General features: G+C 45.2%; 2 protein-coding genes and 1 pseudogene across 2 annotated transcripts; 2 read left to right on the top strand and 1 right to left on the bottom strand.

The window, feature by feature from the left end:
* Window positions 1–275: 275 nt before the first annotated feature.
* LOC113100057 (ubiquitin thioesterase ZRANB1-like) lies at window positions 276–4,778 on the bottom strand (annotated as a pseudogene).
* Window positions 4,779–6,593: 1,815 nt separating this feature from the next.
* Window positions 6,594–9,535, top strand: LOC113100056 (4-hydroxyphenylpyruvate dioxygenase-like protein). The gene is made up of 5 exons (XM_026264925.1): window positions 6,594–7,261; window positions 7,717–7,883; window positions 7,971–8,122; window positions 8,242–8,357; window positions 9,006–9,535. Exons 1-5 carry the CDS (start codon window positions 6,624–6,626, stop codon window positions 9,196–9,198), a joined length of 1,266 nt encoding a protein of 421 aa, XP_026120710.1. The 5' UTR covers window positions 6,594–6,623; the 3' UTR covers window positions 9,199–9,535.
* A 1,105-nt stretch (window positions 9,536–10,640) lies between these two features.
* LOC113100055 (protein FAM53B-like) lies at window positions 10,641–18,863 on the top strand (the record flags this gene model as incomplete). The annotated part of the gene is made up of 4 exons (XM_026264923.1): window positions 10,641–10,663; window positions 15,322–15,496; window positions 16,413–16,467; window positions 18,142–18,863. Coding segments are annotated over exons 1-4 (960 nt in total), but the record flags the coding sequence as incomplete, so codon positions are not given.
* Between the last annotated feature and the right edge of the window lie 9 nt (window positions 18,864–18,872).

Here is an 18,872-nt window from a genome sequence, read left to right as displayed (position 1 = left end):
CATACTGAATCGTTTAGTGTGAGTTAAATCATAAACTCTGATTCCTGTGATCAGATTCAAACCTCTAAAGAAATGTGCTGTGTGGAGTGTCTTTTATTCTCATCCTTCCATGTTTAAAGAGACACATGCAGATGGATACAAACTTACAGTTTCAGAAAAACTAAATTAATTGACTAAACACAAAGATTTTCAGCCTCGCTGTTGCTGGGGGGAGGTCGCATTGCATTCTGGGAAAGAGGGCACGTGGTGGAACAGTGTTGAAATGGTTTAGGGGGTCACTCGTCTTCATCGTCCTCCTCGTCCTCTTCGTCGGAGAGCGTGGGACACGGGTGCATCTGCCGGTACCATCCAGCCACTGCTCCAGCATCTGTGTGATGAGCGGGTGATGTCTCCGTCTGCTGCTCTTCTGCAGCGCCGCCAACATCCCTCCGTCTGTCACACAGCAGTCCAGCCAATCCCTGAGCAGACGCTCCTGCTGCTCTCACTGCCCATCTGCGACACACACACACACACACACACACACACCAGTCTGAGTGACTGCAACTTGTCCATCAGGGTTTTAAGATATTTTCTTGCTGAAATTGCAAGGTCCCTTGTGGATGAAAGAATCTTCCAAAATTGCAGTGTGTGTTCACCTCTTGTGCTGACAGGAAGTGGATCTGCAGCAGCTTTCCTCTCACTGTCCACCAGCGGCAGGAAGGTCACGGTTGATGGTCATCGGTCAGTGTTAGAGGTTTAGCGCCCGCGCCGCGATTATCGTAGGCCATCGGTTTCCATGCTCAACCTAGACAGAGAAGTGAACCCTTCTGTGTAACCGGAGAGCGATGGGACTTTTCCAGCAGAAGGCTCTGTTCCATAAGCAACGGCAAGGTAGAACCACCTTGCACAACACACACACACACACAGGTGAATCGCACACACACCAACCACTCCTGCGGTCCATGGTGACACTCCCTGCGCTCTTGAGGTGGTTCTCACCTTGGAATTCGAGTCGTATCCTAACGTCCTCTCCTCTGAAGCTCTTGTAGTACTTCACTCCGTACACCGATGATGGGCCGCCGCAGGATATGAGCCAGAACGAAGATATGAGTCTGCTCCAGACTGGCCCCGGGCTGCAGACAGAGAGCAGCACACACTCACAACACTGATTCAACACTGATTCATTCACTGCAGGAACAGAACACAGAACACTGGTCTGATCCGAGCGAAGCCTCTGTGAATCACATCAGAACAGTCTCAAGTAATAATAGAAGACTCACAAAACTAGACTAGAACATGAGCAGGTGTCAGATTTCACCCAAAAAAAGAGCTGCTTGAAAGAAAAATGGACTCAAATTATATATAAAAGAAGCTTAAATTCTGCATAAAGACTAAAAAAATACTAATAAAAGGTGGGGACTAAATGATGTTTCTTGCAGTATTTCTGTGCCAAATACACTCCTTTGTGTTGGTGTAAGTGTGGGAACGTTTATTTTGAGTATGGCCCTGTCATGAGCGGTGGGGACTGATTGTGTGAGCTCTTCTCCTGCAAGAGCGAGAGCGAGATGGACGAGCTTCATCAGGAGTCTCCATCAGCGCTGCACAGGACTCGCTCCAGAAGAGAGTCTCCAGAGAAGACCACCTCCTTCAGCCTCCAGAGATCCAGAGCAGTGTGTTAATGTCAAACACTGATGGATCTGTGCTGTACACTTTAGCTCCGCCCACGGCACGCCTCCAGGAGCTCGACTGTGTGTGTGTGTGTTTGTGTGAGTGAGTGTGTGTGTGTGTGTGTGTGTGTGAGAGTGTGTGTGTGTGTGTGTGTGTGTGTGTGTGTGTGTGTGTGTGTGTGTGTGTGTGTGTGTGTGTGAGTGTGTGTGCTTGTGTGTGTGAGTGTGTGTGTGCGTGTGTGTGTGTGTCCGTGTACCTGACTGGCGAGGCTGAGGATGAAGGCCCAGTCCTCCTGCCACTGTTCTTCTCTCAGAGAGAAATGAAGCCCAAAACTCTGAGAATACCACGATTCCCACTCCTTCCAGCGCGAATAGAACCTGCACACACACACACACACACACACACATACACATGGATCCAAATACAATACAGCAAGAGAACCTGTCCGTGTAGTGCACATGCAGTGTCTCACCAGTCAGAGCAGTCGTGTAAACTGTCATGAAGAGCTTTCCTCAGCACCGAGTCTTTATCATAGATGCCCCACGTGGCCTGAAGAACCGAGTCCAGCAGACAGTCTCCAGCCGTGCGGTTCCACAGAGCATACAGACGACTGTCCAGACGCGTGCCCAGCTCCAGAGACCAGTTGATGACCGCAGACTCCTCCTCCAGCTCTGCACACACACACACACGGTCAACACACACACACACGTGCTGCTGTAATGCACTAGCGGCTCACATCTCACCCTTCTGAACATCACGGTCCAGGATTTCATCAAAGAGCTTCTCCTGAACGGCAGGAGGGAGATCTTCAATATCTGTCAAACATACAAAAAACTAACTGTCAAACTCAAATCACACACATGTGTGTTCCTACAGCGAGAGAGAGAGATAGAGAGAGAGAGTGTGTGTGTGTGTGTGAGTCCCTCACCTGCCGGCAGGGTGAAGGTGACGAGGTCCGTCAGGAAGCAGCAGCTGAAGTCTCCCTTGCGCTGGTGCAGTGATGCACTGATCTCTCTGCGGATCTGCTCCGTCAGTTCAGGACAAACCATCGCTGGGATGCATTTAACGGCCTGCTGGGAAAACCTGCGACCAAACACCAGCCTTCAGACGCACTTCCACAGCATCAGAGAGCAACACACACACACACACACACACACACACACACACACACCTCGGTCAGCAGAATGGCCAGCATGTCCTGTCTCTGGAAGCGGATGGCGAGGTGAACGAGAGTGAAGCCGCTGTCGAATGCTGAGGGTCGGTTGAGCAGACGCACCTCGCTGGAGGTCAGCTGACGAGCGATGTCTCCTCCTGAAGACTTATAGACCTCCACCGCAGACAGATCGCCCTCCACTACACCTACACACACACACACACACACACACGAGCGCAGCGGGTTAGCACACACGTCTTACACCACACAGTCATGATTTATAGTAACCGGTTGCTCATGTTTTCAGTGAAGAAACAGCTGATCAGGAAACAGCTCAGCAGATTATTAATCAGGCTCAGGCGTGTAGATATGTTTGGTGTTTAAAGTGTTCTAAAGTGATCTGAAGACACGACACACACTCGCAGTGTTCGGATGCTTCTGAAACCCTGTAAAGGTCACATGTGTGTGTGTGTGTGTTTACTGCTGTTGTTGATCTGCTGCATGTTATTTATAAGTGTCTGAATCAGCTGATGGACTAATGTGAAAGATTTTAACAACCCATTCAGATGATTTGTGTGTTTAATTGTCTTGTAATATCTACATTTATGAGAAACATTTTCCATGTTGTATGTATGGAGAGCAATGTCTTAGAATACAACATCTGTACAATATTCGAGGTGTGGTAACCGTATTATAAGTGGAATAATCAAGGTCCTTTGAATTATTAGAAATTAAAGCACACCCAAGGTGTAATGGCCACATCACCACCAGTATTTCCTGAGAACTCAGTGCTCCGAGATCAGTTATTACTCACTCATAATCTAGTATTGAAACTATCTGGCCAAGCGTTTCACTCTTTCCTCGTTCACACAGACAGGAGCTGTGCTTGCACGACTATAAACTGCCACAAGTGAACGAACATGCGATGTTTCTTGGCCAGAATAAACTCCACAGTAATTAACACAAAAGTCTGGCTGTAACCCTACACTTCAAAGGTGGCAGAGAAGCGCTTCAGACGGACACATGCTGCTCAGAGACTGCATTTACACAACACTCATTCCAACAGTGTACTGTGATACTCGGGCTGCGCTGGGTCAGAGCAGGCATAATTCGTTTTCTCTGGCTTTATGCATTATGTCTTAACTCCTTGAGTGTATGGAGACACTTTAGGACACAATGGCCCCTGGGAGCGAGTATAGAGGCACTCACCGGCGCAGGCGTTCAGGAACAGCCAGTCGGTTCTCCTCATGCGGTTCTTGATCTGTTTGATCTTCTTGGTGTCCAGCTGGATCTCCTCCTGACCGCTCTGAGCTCCAGCGGCCAGCTCGATCTGCAGCTCTGCCTCAGGTTTGGAGGAGACAGACGAGAGCCGCTGTGTCCCGCTGCACACTCCCCGCGCTCGGCCGCGGTCACGCTCGTTAATCAGGGACGAGGGCTCGTCAGGCTCGTTGGGTCTGGGGTGGTCACACACCACGCAGCGAGGGGATTTGGGCCAGTTCTCGTAGCAGCAGGACGAGCAGGTCCAGGACTGCGCTCGTGTGTTGAGCCGGTTCCGGTCGTTGTATTCCTCACATGGATCCACTGGAGGGCCGGCCGCGGGGCCCCGTCTGCTCCTGGACGTCTGGGGGGTTTCTGTGGGGCTACACACACGCTGCCGGACGCTACGGCACTGGGTGCAGCGGATCGCTCTGGGCCAGTTCAGGTAAGTGCACACCTGACACGACCATTTGCCGCTGTGCTCGGAGGACTGTGCCGGGCGGACACGGGGCCGGGCGCTGGAGTCAGGGCAGATGAGCAGGCTGTCGTTACCCTCGGGGTCACACTGGTGTCCGGCGCCGCTCGGGGACAGTTCCTCTGTTATGATGGTCCCGCTGGGACGCTGCGCCCGGCACATGGTGCACTTCACAGCAGACGGCCAGTTTTCATACGTACAGTACTCACACGACCACTTCACACACACCTCTGTCATGACGGATCAGCTCACACACTCACACACAGTCGCTCACTCAACAACACACACTTACATCAGGGACACACACTGACACAGAGACAGCAATCTGCAAACACAAAATAAAATGACACATGTCAGAAACACAGAACATCCGAGACTCACAACTTTCTATCTTTAATACTTCAATACTTCCCAAAATACTACCAATAATATCAGTTATAACATGAATGTTGACGGTAGCATTAATATTTTCAGTTAGTATTTCACAGCACTGACAGGACTATTATTACTACTGACACTCATATATCGCACTACTGATGGCATTAATATTAACTCCCATAGTACGGGTACTATTAATGTTATTAATCTTATTTGTAACTGACAGTATTAATGTTTTGGAGAGTGATACTCGTATCTCACAGTATCAATATTATTGGTGATACTTACTTGTATTTCACAGTATTAATAGTATTTTTTAAATACTCGTATCTCACAGTATTAATGTTATTAGTGATACTTGTATCTCACAGTATTAATGTTATTTGTAATACTTGTATCTCACAGTATAAATGTTATTAGTGATACTTGTATCTCACAGTATTAATGTTATTAGTGATACTCGTATCTCACCGTATAAATGTTATTAGTGATACTCGTATCTCACAGTATCAATGTTATTTGTAATACTCGTATCTCACAGTATTAATGTTATTTGTAATACTCATGTCTCACAGTATTAATGTTATCAGTGATACTCGTATCTAACAGAATTAATGTTATTTATGATACTACTATCTCACAGTATTAATGTTATCAGTGATACTCGTAACTCACAGTATTAATGTTATTTATAATACTATCTCACATTATTAATGTTATTTATAATACTATCTCACAGTATTAATTTTATCAGTGATACTCGTATTTCACCGTATTAATGTTATTATAATACTACTATCTCACAGTATTAATGTTATTTACAATACTACTATCTCACAGTATTAATGTTAACAGTGATACTCGTATCTCACAGTATTAATGTTATCAGTGATACTCGTATCTCACAGTATTAATGTTATCAGTGATACTCGTATCTCACAGTATTAATAGTCACAGCAGTGACAGTGTTATTATTTACTGACACCCATATGTCACAGCACAGGTGTTATTACTGATATCTCGCAGCACTGACAGTGTTAATGTTCTTATTGACACTTGTCTCTCTCACTATTCACCCTACTATATAAATAAAGCACATTAATAGTATTAATGTGAAACACACGTTATTAATTTAATACTCTGACAGACACATATTGCTGCTGAAACATGTAAATACTCACATCGCACCGCGCGCAGCTCATTAAAGAGACTTAAATCACCTGAGCCTGTATTTGTTATTCGACCTTCATTGTGTCGTTTAATCTCTTATCCTTATATAAATCGTTGAACGGCGTTTTTATGTCGATGAATACTGTTTCTAATCTCTGAATGTTGATTTGGATGCGGATTTAATGGCGGAGCTGACAAAATAAAAACGACCAGCTTCTCGCTCCGCGTCACGTGCACGTGACTAGACGCAGCGCCGCTGATTGGACGGCTCCACACCATGTGAAAACCAACCTTAGACATTCATTATTGTAGGTTTAAAAAAAATCATAAAACTATTTTAAAACTTAACTGAAATGCTTGTAGTCGTGGTATATATTAATATTAAGATTGAAAAAATACACAGAATATCAGAAGAATTATTTAAAAATCATTTTTGACCATACATTTAGAAATATCTGCATTCATGTATGAAGATAGGTCACATAAACAGCAACGCGATTTTCATGACAACGTGACACGCCCTTTCTGTGACGTCACCCAAACATGGCAGCCTACTTGAGCCGGTTGCACCATATTTCGCTTCACGTCTCAAACGTGGATAAAGTTGCTCACGAGCTGGTGTCCCGGTTCCAGTTTAACGTGTTCGCGGCGCGACTGACAGACCGAGCGAAGCAGCTCGCGCTCCGCAGAGGATCGGCCGTGTTCGTGGTCAATGAGAGGTTGAATGAACGTCAGTCACGTGGCTGGAGCTCCGTCAGAGATCGTCGGGAGTTGAACTGTCTGTACGGAGCCCACGCGCACTATCCGGTGGACACCGTGAGTAACGTGTGTTTCGAGGTGGAGGACGTGCAGCGGGCGAGCGCTGAGCTGCGGGATCGGGGTGTGTGTGAGTTTCTCCAGCCGCCCACCGAGGTGACCGATGACTGCGGCCGGGTCACCTTCTCCATCATCCGCTCGCCGGTGGGTAACGTGTGCCACACGCTCATAGACCGCTCCCGGTACCGGGGGCTCTTCCTGCCGGGCTTCCATCAGGTCCAGACGGACTCCGAGACCGCGGGGCACTCGCAGTGTCCCATCACGCACTTCGACCACATCACCTTCGCGTGTCCCCGCAGCTGCACCGCACACATCACCCGCTGGTACCGAGACACCTTCGACTTCCGGAGGTTCTTCATCGACAGGTATCAGTGACATCATCTGCATATCAGTATAACGATCGGCATCAGTAAAGCGGAACGCCAAGGTCATGGGTTCGATTCCCAGGGAATGCATGAACTGATCCGAGGAATATACACTGAATGCAACGTGTCTGAAATCTAAAATGTATTTCACAGTTTCCACAAAGATATGAAGCAGCATGACAGTTTTCAACATGGACAATAAAAGAAATGCAGCCTAAATAAGTGTGCGCATTAAAAAATCTTAATTATTCTAGATTTTGACAGGTAGTTTTTGATGAACTACTCAAGTGTGTACCGTGAATGCAATGCAAGTTGCTTTTGGATAAAAACATCTGCCAAGTTCATAAATGCAGTAAAATCACTATCTGATGACAACAAATGAGAACTCATGCTGAGGAATTACTCAAATTACCGAAATATTGGCAGAATTATTCCCCATGACCCGTTCTGTGCAGGAATGAGGACGTGGATGAGGGATATGTACTGAACCACAACGGGATCGGGCTGCGGCTGACGGCTATGGAATACTGGAATTCCAGCGAATCAGGAATCACACTGCCCTTCAAAGATGAAAAAGAGCCGGACTGCAAGTTTGTGATTGCAGAGTCTCTTCCAGAGCAGGGTAACACTTCAATGAATCCTTTAATACAGTGCCCTTATCATGTACCTACATGTGTGTGATCTGTTTCTAACAGAGGTGTGATCTCAGGCAGGAACCAGGTGGACACGTTTCTGGATCAGCACCGGGGGGCAGGAATCCAGCACATTGGGCTCTACACCGAGGACATCGTGAGAACGGCTCACACTCTGAGTCTGTCTGGAGTGCAGTTCTTCTCTCCTCCGCCTGCGTACTACACTGAGGTCCGTGTGCTTCCTCAATACTGTTCTCGGCCGGTCAGGTGTACTAGGATAGAGCTGGGAAGCTCAGGTGTGTGTCTGAATATTGTTCAGTCGTTCATACTCTGCTCGTGACACCACAGGTGGGAAAGCAGGACGAGATCGTGGCGGCGGGTCACGACCCTCACACTCTGAGTCAGTACGGGATTCTGCTGGACACTGATCTCTACACGGACAGACGGATCACAGACGGCCAGCGGTACACCACCCACACTCGTTAACTTATCTCTGGAATACATGTTGCAGCACATTTTATATGCAGCAAATACAATGCTACCTGTATATAATGCATAATACATTTGAATAGCTTTTGTTTTCATCAAAACCCGCTAGACATTCAACAACAACAGCACTCGCCCCGAGACACTAAAGCCATAAACAGACATGATTTATTATATTCTGTAATAGTTCAGACAGAAGTTCCCTCAGGTCATCTGAGATCAGTTTCTTCATCAGGTTTGTAGAAGTGTAGCACTGCATCAGTGTCTCATCAATGGATGCTCTGCAGTGAATGGGTGCCGTCAGAATGAGAGTCTGATAAAAACCTCACAATAATCCACAGCACTCCAGTCCATCAGTGAACATCTGGAGAAGACACAAGATGAAACACATCCAGCATTAAGATGATTTTAACTCAAATAATCCATAATAACACTTCCTCCAGTGAAAACGTGTTCTGGTCTGAATCAGGAGAGAAATCTGCACAGATCAAGCAGCGTTTAAACAGATCTAAACTAATCTGAGAGAGACAACAGCAGATGGACTTTTCCACATGAGGAAGGAATGGGATTTGGATATATTTTCTGCTCTGTGCCTGACACACACACTGTTTTTCCTGCTTTCACAGGTATCTGCTCCAGGTGTTCACTAAGCCTATTTTCGGAGAGGACACCTTCTTCCTGGAGCTGATCGAGCGCAGAGGTGCCACGGGCTTCGGCGAGGGCAACATCCGAGCGCTCTGGAGATCCGTGCAGGCCTACATGGAGAAGGAAGAGCATCGGGAGACGGAGCGCCAAGACAAACAGAGCACACCGAGCTGACTCTTACAGAGACTGATGTAAACACGAGCTTTAGATCCAGTGACCGCAGTGTGATCGGGAACTTGTGTCTGTCCTCTGTTCACGGATCAGATGTTTGACTCCGAGTCTTCAAGGCACTTCTAATATAATATTATCAGCTTGAGTTTGAAATGTACATGGTGTATTTATTCAGTAATCTAATACATTATCTAACTGTGATGTCTAAACCTGTACTGTAATGCAATCTACTGTATTTCCACTCGAACACATTTCATTCGGACAATATTTGCAGTGAAATATCATCTGTACTGTTGATCTGTGTGCTTCTGTCAGATAAATCAACATTATGATGCTTGTCTGTTCTTTGTATCTCCTTATGTGTGATTGTTTAGTCGTCATTAGAACCAGTCTGAGGTGTTTGAAACTAACATTGAAAACCACTGCTTGAGAAAATCAAAACCTCTTAGTTTCTGTGACAACTAGCCCCTGCAGCAGTTTCCAGATGTTCCTGTAGATGGAGTCAGAGCTCAGCTCAGCTTCCGGTCCTTCAGGGATCCGGGAGACTTTTTCCACAACAAACCCAAACCCAGAAACACACACAGGCTGGAACTTTCCAAAAACTTAACTAATCCAGCCTCATTATCAGCTTTAGACCCCACACAAACAACAGTGAAACCTACATAACGAGCAGCATGTCCTTTTTATCCAACATGTTCCTGTGTTTTATTCTGTTCAGATCTTTCTCTAGGCTATTAGAGATGATTTATCAATAAGGAAGTCTATTGAAATGGCAGATTCTTATTTACCTGTCCATAAATCTGTGATTAGGACTGGACATAATTTTCATCAAAACCAATGAGTGTAAGATATTCATTTATCACATATATATCAATGTCTTCTCACGTTGGTTTCAGAGTATATTGTATGTGTGTACTGCTAATTTATTAAAGGACCATGCTGTTTTCCCTTCTTCCATTAGACAGATGTTATAGTTTTAGTGTGACCTCTTTGAGAGTAATTTAACACTTTATAATAGACGAGCCGAACTTTCCGTGTTTGTGTAGTGATGCGTTATATTGTGTGCGGTGTCGGGCGAGTCCATTCAGCCGCGGGGGGACGCCTCTTTATTTCAAACTGAAATATTCATCAGAAACGCCTGTATCGTCGTCAGGAATCATAACTGATGTTTTAAATCTTGTATGTAGTCTGGTTCCGCTCAGTTGAAGGTGTTTAGAGCGCGTGTTGTGAGTGTTTTGTGCTGAGTGTCGGTTCCGCGTCCCCCCGCGGTGTGTGTTCGGGCCCGCGCTGGAGAAGCAGCCGCGAGATGAGGATGAAGATGGTCTGAACGGCTGTGCTTATCGATCCGTCCCACGCGAGGAGACGCGCCGCTCGCTGGCCCGTGAGTATACAGTGAGAACACGGATCAAACCGCAGTATATGTCGTTACGGTAGCGCGGGGCTCGAGCTCGTCGCTGTGCATGAATGAGTGAGTTTCCCGCGACGCTCGCGGAGTTTCGTAGCTTTTGTTCCCGGAGCTCGGAGGAACGCTCACATGGACACCGAATTAAAGTCGCTCGGAAACTCCAACGCGCGGTGATCCTTACAAATAAACGCTCAAAAACACGATCAAAGATAAAACAGAAACTGTTCAACTCGAACTGGGAACTGAAAACTCTATCAATAAACTTCCGACACGAGCTGAAAAACTCTTTACTGATGAGTATTTAGAGTTGATCTATTAATCATTACATGCTTCTACTGTAATTTACTATTCTAGGAGTATTCTGTCTTTCAAAAGTTCGTAGTATTTTGAGTATGCAGTAATTTGGAGTATTGTATATTTTAGGGAGTTTTTTAAGAGGATGTAGCACTTTTAGTGTGACGTATTTTAAGAACATCCAGTAATTTCGAATCTTTGGTATTTTAGGATACAGTATTTTAAGATTAGGCCTATGCAGTATTTTTGAGTATTCAATAATCTAGAGTGTATCTTTTAGAGTATGCTGTGTTTAGAGTACTCTGTTTTAATAATATTTAGCATTTTATAGCACTGTATTTTACAGTGTTCTGTATTTCACAGTATTCGGCAATTGTAGCTTTTTCAGTATTGAGTAAAATATTTTAGAGTGTATTTAAGTATGCTGTATTTTTGTTTATTCCTTATTTTCGAGAGCATTTTAATAAGACAATGCAGGTTTTTTTTTTGAGTATTTAAAGAGTATATCTGCTAGGATTTTAGCATATTCAGTATTTTTTGAGTACTCCGTGTTTTAACATTTAGTGTTTTAGACTATTCATTATTTTACAAGTATTCAGCATGCAGTATTTTAAGAGTATTTTGTATTTTATAGCACTCAGTATTTCAGGAGTTTATTTGAATGTGATGTATTTTGACATTCAATATTTTAGAGAGCATTTTAAGACTATTCAGGGCTTCTCGAGTATTCAGTATATATTTTTTTGAGTGCTCAGTGTTTTAACATTGAGTATTTTCAAAGTATTTCGTATTTTAGATTATTCATTATTTTAACAAGTATCCAGTATGCAGTATTTTAAGAGTATTTAGTATTTTACAGCACTCAGTATTGCAGGAGTAATCAGTAATTTTAATGTTTTCATAATTGTCGAGTAGTACATATTTTAGAGAGTATTTGAGTATGGTGTTTTTTGGGGGGCATTTAATATTTTAGAGAGCATTTAAGACTATTCAGTGTTTTTTGAGTATTCAGTATTGTTTTTAGAGTACTCTGTGTTCTAAAATTGAGTATTTTCCGAGTATTCAGTGCTTTAGAGTATGCAGTATTCTAGAGTATTCTGTATAATTGCAGGGTTGTTTGTTTTAATATTGTAGTATTGTATATTGTGTTGAGTATTATTCGAGGTAACTTGAGTACTGCGTGGTGATGTGTGAACTGAAGTCTAATCAGAGTAAGAGCAGCTCTAGAGTTTCTAGCAGATTGTGTTTATCTAGTTATCAGCACAGTGCCAGCTCGTTAGCTGTGATCAGGCCGTATGCAAATAAAGGATTTTCACTTCTCGTCAGGTATCTGGAGAATCATGCGCCGCTGCTTGTTCTGCAGTGAAGTGTTGCGACATGCATCAGTCTGTTCCTGGGGAAGCCAGTTTGTGCTCCAGCCGCTGCGATCAATGTGTTTGTGTTTCTCACCTCCAGCCGTCATTTTCCGCTGAAGTGTGCAGCGCCCGCAGTGTGTGTTTCACGGTAAACGGCGACTCTGTTCTCACCAGAGTGGCCGGATGAGGTTCACTTATTGAAAAGTGTTGACTGGTTGTGTTTACAGAGCTGGAGAAGGCTTCCCAGGACCAATTCATTTCCTACTGAAGGGAATTGTTTCAGTTAATGTTTGTGGTGAATAGCTGGGTGTATCTGGGTGATAGACGTCACACTGTCATTGTTAGACATCAGACAGGGAATGCAGAACAGGTTTGACTGTCCCTTTGACATAAAAGAGGCTGATTTTGACCTTTACCTAACTGATGGTGTGTGTGTTTAAATCCCTGGTCTCAGATCGCTGTCTTGAGTTTGATCAACTCGAGGCCTTTGGACTTCGATTGTGCTGCACTAGTGTTTTGATAACTAGGTCACGTAACAAACAGCCGTAAACGCCTGCACCGCAGTGGAAGTTCCCACAATGAATCACAAGATAGTGTTTATGAGCTCGCTGACTTTCAGTTTTTGGTAGTTCCATACGTGTGTAGTATCAGGCTCTGAGAGGGAAGTGCTTCACAAGATCATGAATCACCGGAGATTGGCCAAGAAATCTGTGACTGAGGATTGTGTTAAAGCTCAAGTAGAGCCGTGTTAGAAGGTTTCGGTTTGTTCACCCGTTTATCACGCTCTGACCTCCAAAAACAGTTATCCATACGACTCCTACTGCAAGTCTTCTGAACCCACACCATGCTTTTTCTGAGAAACAGACTGAGATGTAGTAATTTACTGAAAGTCATTGCAGCTGTCGTGTATCAACTTGTGAATATCAGCGATCATCTTTCATATGGACTAATGTTTAGATTCTCATCATTTTTAGAGCATCTAATCCATTCACGTTCAAGAGCGTCGTGAACTTTCTGCTAAACTTCTCCATTTGTGTGAAACCCTAACATCACACACTCATCTGGGGTGAATTCTCTATTGAAGCAGCAGAACACACAGACTGTGAGCAGGATAGCGTTGTGTTTGTGATCCGCGAGCGTCTGTCGGTTTGTGGCGAGCGCATGAATGCTGGCTTTGTGTGTCGCTGCGCCTCTCTGTGCAAATGTGGGTTATTGCCTGGTAACAATTTAACCAGGGCTCTGTTAAACGTCCCGTTTCCACATGAGCTTACAGTAACACACACTCATTTCTAGAAGCTTCACGTTTGCTGGAGTGAACACGAGTGAAGAGAAGCGGTGCATGTCTTTGTGTTTGTGTTAATCGGTCGGGCAGCTGTGTCCATGAACGCGTCGTGAGCACTCCTTCTCTTTCCTCGTCCTCTACGCTGTTATTGTGAAAGGCTCTGGAGTCTGAAACTCTTGTTTGGTTGGAGTTCACTTCTACATGTGTTTCACAATAGGATCCGTGATGTTTCTGTTGCCACAGACTTGGCCGACCTCGCTAGCGGCCCGCGGCGCGCTGGTTTGGTTTGGCCCGGAGCGTGAGGAGCGTCAGCTTGCGGAGATCACATGACTAATTGATTGGCCCTCGAGGACGCCCTGCTGAATGGAGAGCTGCGCTTCTGCCCTTTTCTGGAGGGGTTTCTATTCACGCTTTTGCTTTAGAGAAGAGTTATGTTCAGAATGAGTTGCTGAGCGCTGGGAATGTGTGTAACGTTGGAGCTCGTGGGTGTGTTCAGTAGCAGAAAGTTCACCCAAAACACACTCGGAAGGAGCGTGTTCCCTCTGCGCTCCGTGTTTTCACAGTGATAAACTTCCCAGGGTCTCTGGGTCTTTCCCACACGGAGCCGGAGCTGTGTTCTCGTCATGTGTGTCTCTCTGAAGCGCCGTCTCTATAATTTGCACCAGAGGAAAGTCATTAGCGTGTCAGAAACAGGTCTTCTGCACGAGAACGATGCCTGCGGCTCACATTCCTTTCAGAGAGGAATCTGAAGTCTGTCGTACAAATCCTACAAAAAGGAAAAATCCTAAAAATGTGATAAATGTAAACAAATAAAAGTCTGATTCCCGTCTGTATGAGTTAGCCATTGCTCTGTTTTGCACATTAATGTGAATGTGTCTCAGAGGATGATGACAGGAGCTGCTTTATTCTGATGTCTGTGGTTCGGAGGAAGTGTGGCGCTCCGCTGATTGCTCTGTGAACTTGGAGTCACGTATCCGCCGGCTGAAGTCAGTCTCGCCCTCCAGATAGAGCTTATCTCTGTCCGAGCGTCCCGTGAGTGAGGAGATATCACACGCTTCAGACCGAACCTTCACATCAGCCGTGTTTAATGCCAACGCATCACTTTTATGCACCTTTTGTTTGAATTGTTTTTGTGCTTTTGTGTATTATGAGTTAATATAAAATGATAATCAAATTAATAGCTGGCCGAATGTGTTCCTACATATTCTAACACGTTGCACGGTTTTATCAGTCGATCTTTGATCTGTTTTCGTCATGTTTCTAGTGTTGAGCGCTGGATGTGTGTGTGGCTCTGCGTGCGATGTATTCATGTCAGGGAGCAGTTATTGAGTCGAACACACCCCTATCTTCTGTTATCATCAGCTCTGAGATGTCCTCCTGTCAGATGCATGAGTCTGGAGATCAGTGTTCAGCTCTAAACGCACATCTGGCTCCCATCAGCGGATCTAGAACCACGGTTCCTCCAGCTGTGTGTTTTGATAACCGAGAGGTCACACTTATTTTCGGCTGGATCACATGACCTCGGCTCTGGTCTCCAGTGGTTTCTAGTAGTTTATAATGCTTTTATTCATGCACCCGGCTCGGCTTACGTTAGGGATATTTTCCTTGTTTTTAAAGTCATAATGTCATAAGCTTCTCGATGTCATGCAAATGTTACAAAATATCTGAATTTCTCGCTCAAAGATGGCAGTGCAGTTTTGTAATTCATGAAGATTATAATGTTCCCTGAAGGGGATTTCAAAAGCGTTTCTGCTTCACCCAGAGATGTTTGTGTCCTGTTCTCTGTGCAGACTGAAGAGCGATACTGATGTGAGATCGGATCGGATCAATGATGAGCTCCTCTCCATCGGTCCTGCACTGGGATGGTCTGTGGCAAACATGTGTGTAGCTGTGCTGATTATTCACACTAAAACCCTGGAGAAGAAGCCCGTCGATGATGTAGCCTCCACCGAGTCTGTGCAGCTGGTAAGACCTCGCGTCGTCAGGTGTCGTGCATTATTAACTCCCTAATTATCAGTGTCCAAGACCCAGATCCAAACACATTCTGAGTAATCAGATCCATCACACACACATTTTTGTCTTCTCAGGTTTCTGAGGAGCCTGATGCAGGACGGTTAACTGTTAGAATGCAGTTATACGAGCCTTAAATTCAAGATATGAGGGCAAAAAATAAATCACCCTCTTATACTTATATCATATGATAAAGTTAAAAAATATTGCACCAGCGAGAGTTCTGCTTTACCCGATGTCTGCACCACTGCAATTAATACAAGAAGTTCTTATGGTCTTACATTTTAGATCAAATTTGGTTTGTTTTACTCATTTCTCACAACACAAGTAGTTCAGTCTAAGCTTTATCAGATCTGTGAATAAATCCACCTCTGAACGAATGATTCAGTGACTCAGAAAGAGAGTCACTTGCTTTGTTTCTGAATGAATCATCCATTTGAATGAATCGCTTGAATGAATGACTAAATGACTCACTCATAAAGATTCGTATCTGGAGTATTGATTCAATTGTATCACCCATTAATATCTGTTTATCATCACTAATATGCAATAGTGAATCTTCTTTCAAAAGCTATTTTCTGTGATGTTTACTAAATATGTTATTAATTAGAGCATTCATATAGTTAATTAGATTAAACATTTGAATAGTAATTGTATGACTTGTAGTACCCAGAAATGAGTGTATGTTCTGTACCGACTCCTGTGGTTGTGAAGGCTTTGTTTGTCGTGTTTGAGTCGATGATGTCACACGTGCGCTCGAGCGAGCTTTAGTTGTGGTTTACATGATGTGCACTAGTCAGAAGGCACTCGGAGGGGTTTCCTGTCGCCCGTGTGCTGGTGGTGCATCTGATCCATCTGTGTGTTTCCACAGCATGAGCCGCCGACCATGAGCCAAGGGACGGCCCTCTTCTCCTTTGGAATCATGGGTAAGTGCAAATACACCACGATCACACATCTTTCTGTTCTGCATCTGCCCCTTCACTGATTGGATCAGCGCATCTTCAGCTCCATGAGAGATTGAAATAGAAAGTGTGCTGCCCTCAACATCTGCTGCTTTAGCGTCAGGCACAGGTGCGAGCGTCTCTGAGCTGAGGGGCACGGATGAGCAGCTCGTGTGTGTTCTGAGACTGTCTCCAGAACCACTCCTCTCAGAAAACAGCTGGTCTTCATATTTATTATCAAAAACAGTGGCAAGCAATACATTAACAATACATTAGAAACTATTTGCTCTGATTTATTGTGTTGGTTTCATCTTGTTCCTCTGTGCAGTCGCTCAGGACAGGTAATGTGTGATGTAATCTTGTTAAAACTAATGTCAGAAAATTGGTATCAAAGAAAATTACTGTTCAGGAACCGTATCAAAGTGGAGGTATCACTATATTTTTGAACGATACCCAGTTACACATGCTACAGTATGTGTAGTAGAGCAAACTTAAGATTTAGATTGAGTAATATTTGAGTGTGAGTATAGAATATGTAGTACAGATTGAGAATGTAATATTGAGTGTGAGTATGTATATAGAGTGGAAGTATAAAGAGTAGTAAAGAGTGTGAGTATTGAATATGTAATAGAGAGTGTGAGTACTGAGTATGTAGTATAGAGTGGAAGTATAAAGAGTACAGTAGTATAGTGTGAGTATTGAGTATGTAGTATAAAGTGTGAGTATAGATAAACAATGTAGTGTGAGTGTTTTGTATGTAGTATATTGTGTGAGTATGTAGTATAGATGAGTATTAGAGTGTAGTATAGTAGTGTGAGTATTGAGTATGTCCATAGAGAGTGGAAGTTATAAAGAGTGTAGTATAGATTAAGAATGTAGAGTGTGGAGTAATTTTATGTAGTATAAGATGAGTATTAGAGTGTAGTAATGTCATGTTTTGTCAGGTCTCATCATGAGTAACTCCATGATTTATCGCTCCGCTGGCGAGGTGTTTTCTGACAGTAGTTGCTCAGAGTCTCATGGGGGTGCGAGGATTCATGTTAAGAGCGAGTAACCAAAACACTCTCAACACACAGTGTTCAAGGCCTCTGGCAGCCTGCCACCAATCAGAGCGGCTCTATTTCTGGCTCTTTGTTTCTCAGACACAGCTGTGTTGCTTGTGAATGTCCACAGGCTTCCTGTGAGCTCGGCCCTCCTGCTTCTCTTTTGTTCTCCTCTGTTGTGTTAAAGAAACTCTCAGGCTGGAGGTCAGTACGTTTACTGAGGGCTGAGCATAATATATCTGCTCACAGACTGATGCTGCTTTACAACGCTTCTGTGTGTATCTGTGTAAGAGAGTGAAGCGATGATCACTGTAGCCAATCACAGACATATCTGTCGAGCACATGAACACAACGGCCAATCAGAGCTGTTTGAGAATCCACTCCGAGATGAAATGCTGGTATCGTCACACTTTTAAAATCTCAGTACGGACATGAGAACTGCATGTTGATCTCAGACTGTGGTGAAAGGAAGGCAGGGTGTATGTGGAGCTGCTGGTGTGTAATTGAACACACTGCTGCGCTTCGCTCTGAAACACATCGCATGTTTTCCAGCAGTGTTATTGTGTTATTGTGCTTCCTCATGTGTCAGATTCTCACCGCAGCTGTTGTGTTGTAGAGTCTGGACGCTGGCCGGAGGTGGCTGGAGTGTGTGGTGTCCAGCAGCGGCCCGTGGGCTCCAGTCTGGAGAGTCTGTGGGACAGTGTGAGAGAGACGTGTTCTGCTCGTGAGGCGGGTGCCGCCGGTGGCATCAGCGGTCTGCTGCGTGACCTGAGTCTGAGCGAAGCGTCTCCGGCCAGCGCCGCGCCGCCCAGTAAACGCCAGTGTCGCTCGCTGTCCTGCTCGGATGAGCTCGGCTGTCGCTCCTCGTGGCGGCCGCAGGGATCACGCGTCTGGACGTCCGTGGAGAAGCGCCGCTGCCACAGTGGAGGAAGTGTTCAGCGCGGTGTCTTTGCTCCGTCTGGGTTTCCCACAATGCAGCGCAGCTCCAGCTTCAGCCTGCCCACACGCATTGATCCGCCGGAGACCTTTAGCCACGGCTTCCCTTTCGCTGCCTTCTCCGCGTCCCCGCAGACGCCTCAGGCTCTCTACCTCTCACACGAGCAGATCTGCCCCACCGAGTCCAGCTCGCCCGACTCCACGCCCGAGCTGGAGCGCCGCCACAGTCAGGGCCTCGCCCGCAGCCAATCACAGCCCTGCGTCCACAACGACAAGAAGACCGGCGTGAAGCGCAGGAGACCGGCCGACTCTCACAAACACAGGCCTTCACTGGACCTGCTCAAGATGACACAGGTGTGTGTGTGTGTGTGTGTGTGTGTGTGTGAGAGAGAGAGAGAGTGTGTGTGTGTG

This window comes from Carassius auratus, unplaced genomic scaffold, assembly GCF_003368295.1.
Source record: "Carassius auratus strain Wakin unplaced genomic scaffold, ASM336829v1 scaf_tig00217144, whole genome shotgun sequence".
Lineage (NCBI taxonomy): Eukaryota > Metazoa > Chordata > Actinopteri > Cypriniformes > Cyprinidae > Carassius > Carassius auratus.
The sequence above is the reverse complement of the archived record's forward strand: the minus strand, read 5'-3'. Positions and strand labels throughout refer to the sequence as shown.

Excerpts from the sequence above, each read along its gene's own strand:
- LOC113100056 (XM_026264925.1), top strand. The coding sequence starts at position 6,624 with ATGGCAGCCTACTTGAGCCGGTTGCACCATATTTCGCTTCACGTCTCA. Across the intron at positions 7,262-7,716 it reads CGGAGGTTCTTCATCGACAG|GAATGAGGACGTGGATGAGG; the intron begins GTATCAGTGACA and ends CGTTCTGTGCAG. Across the intron at positions 7,884-7,970 it reads AGAGTCTCTTCCAGAGCAGG|GCAGGAACCAGGTGGACACG; the intron begins GTAACACTTCAA and ends GTGTGATCTCAG.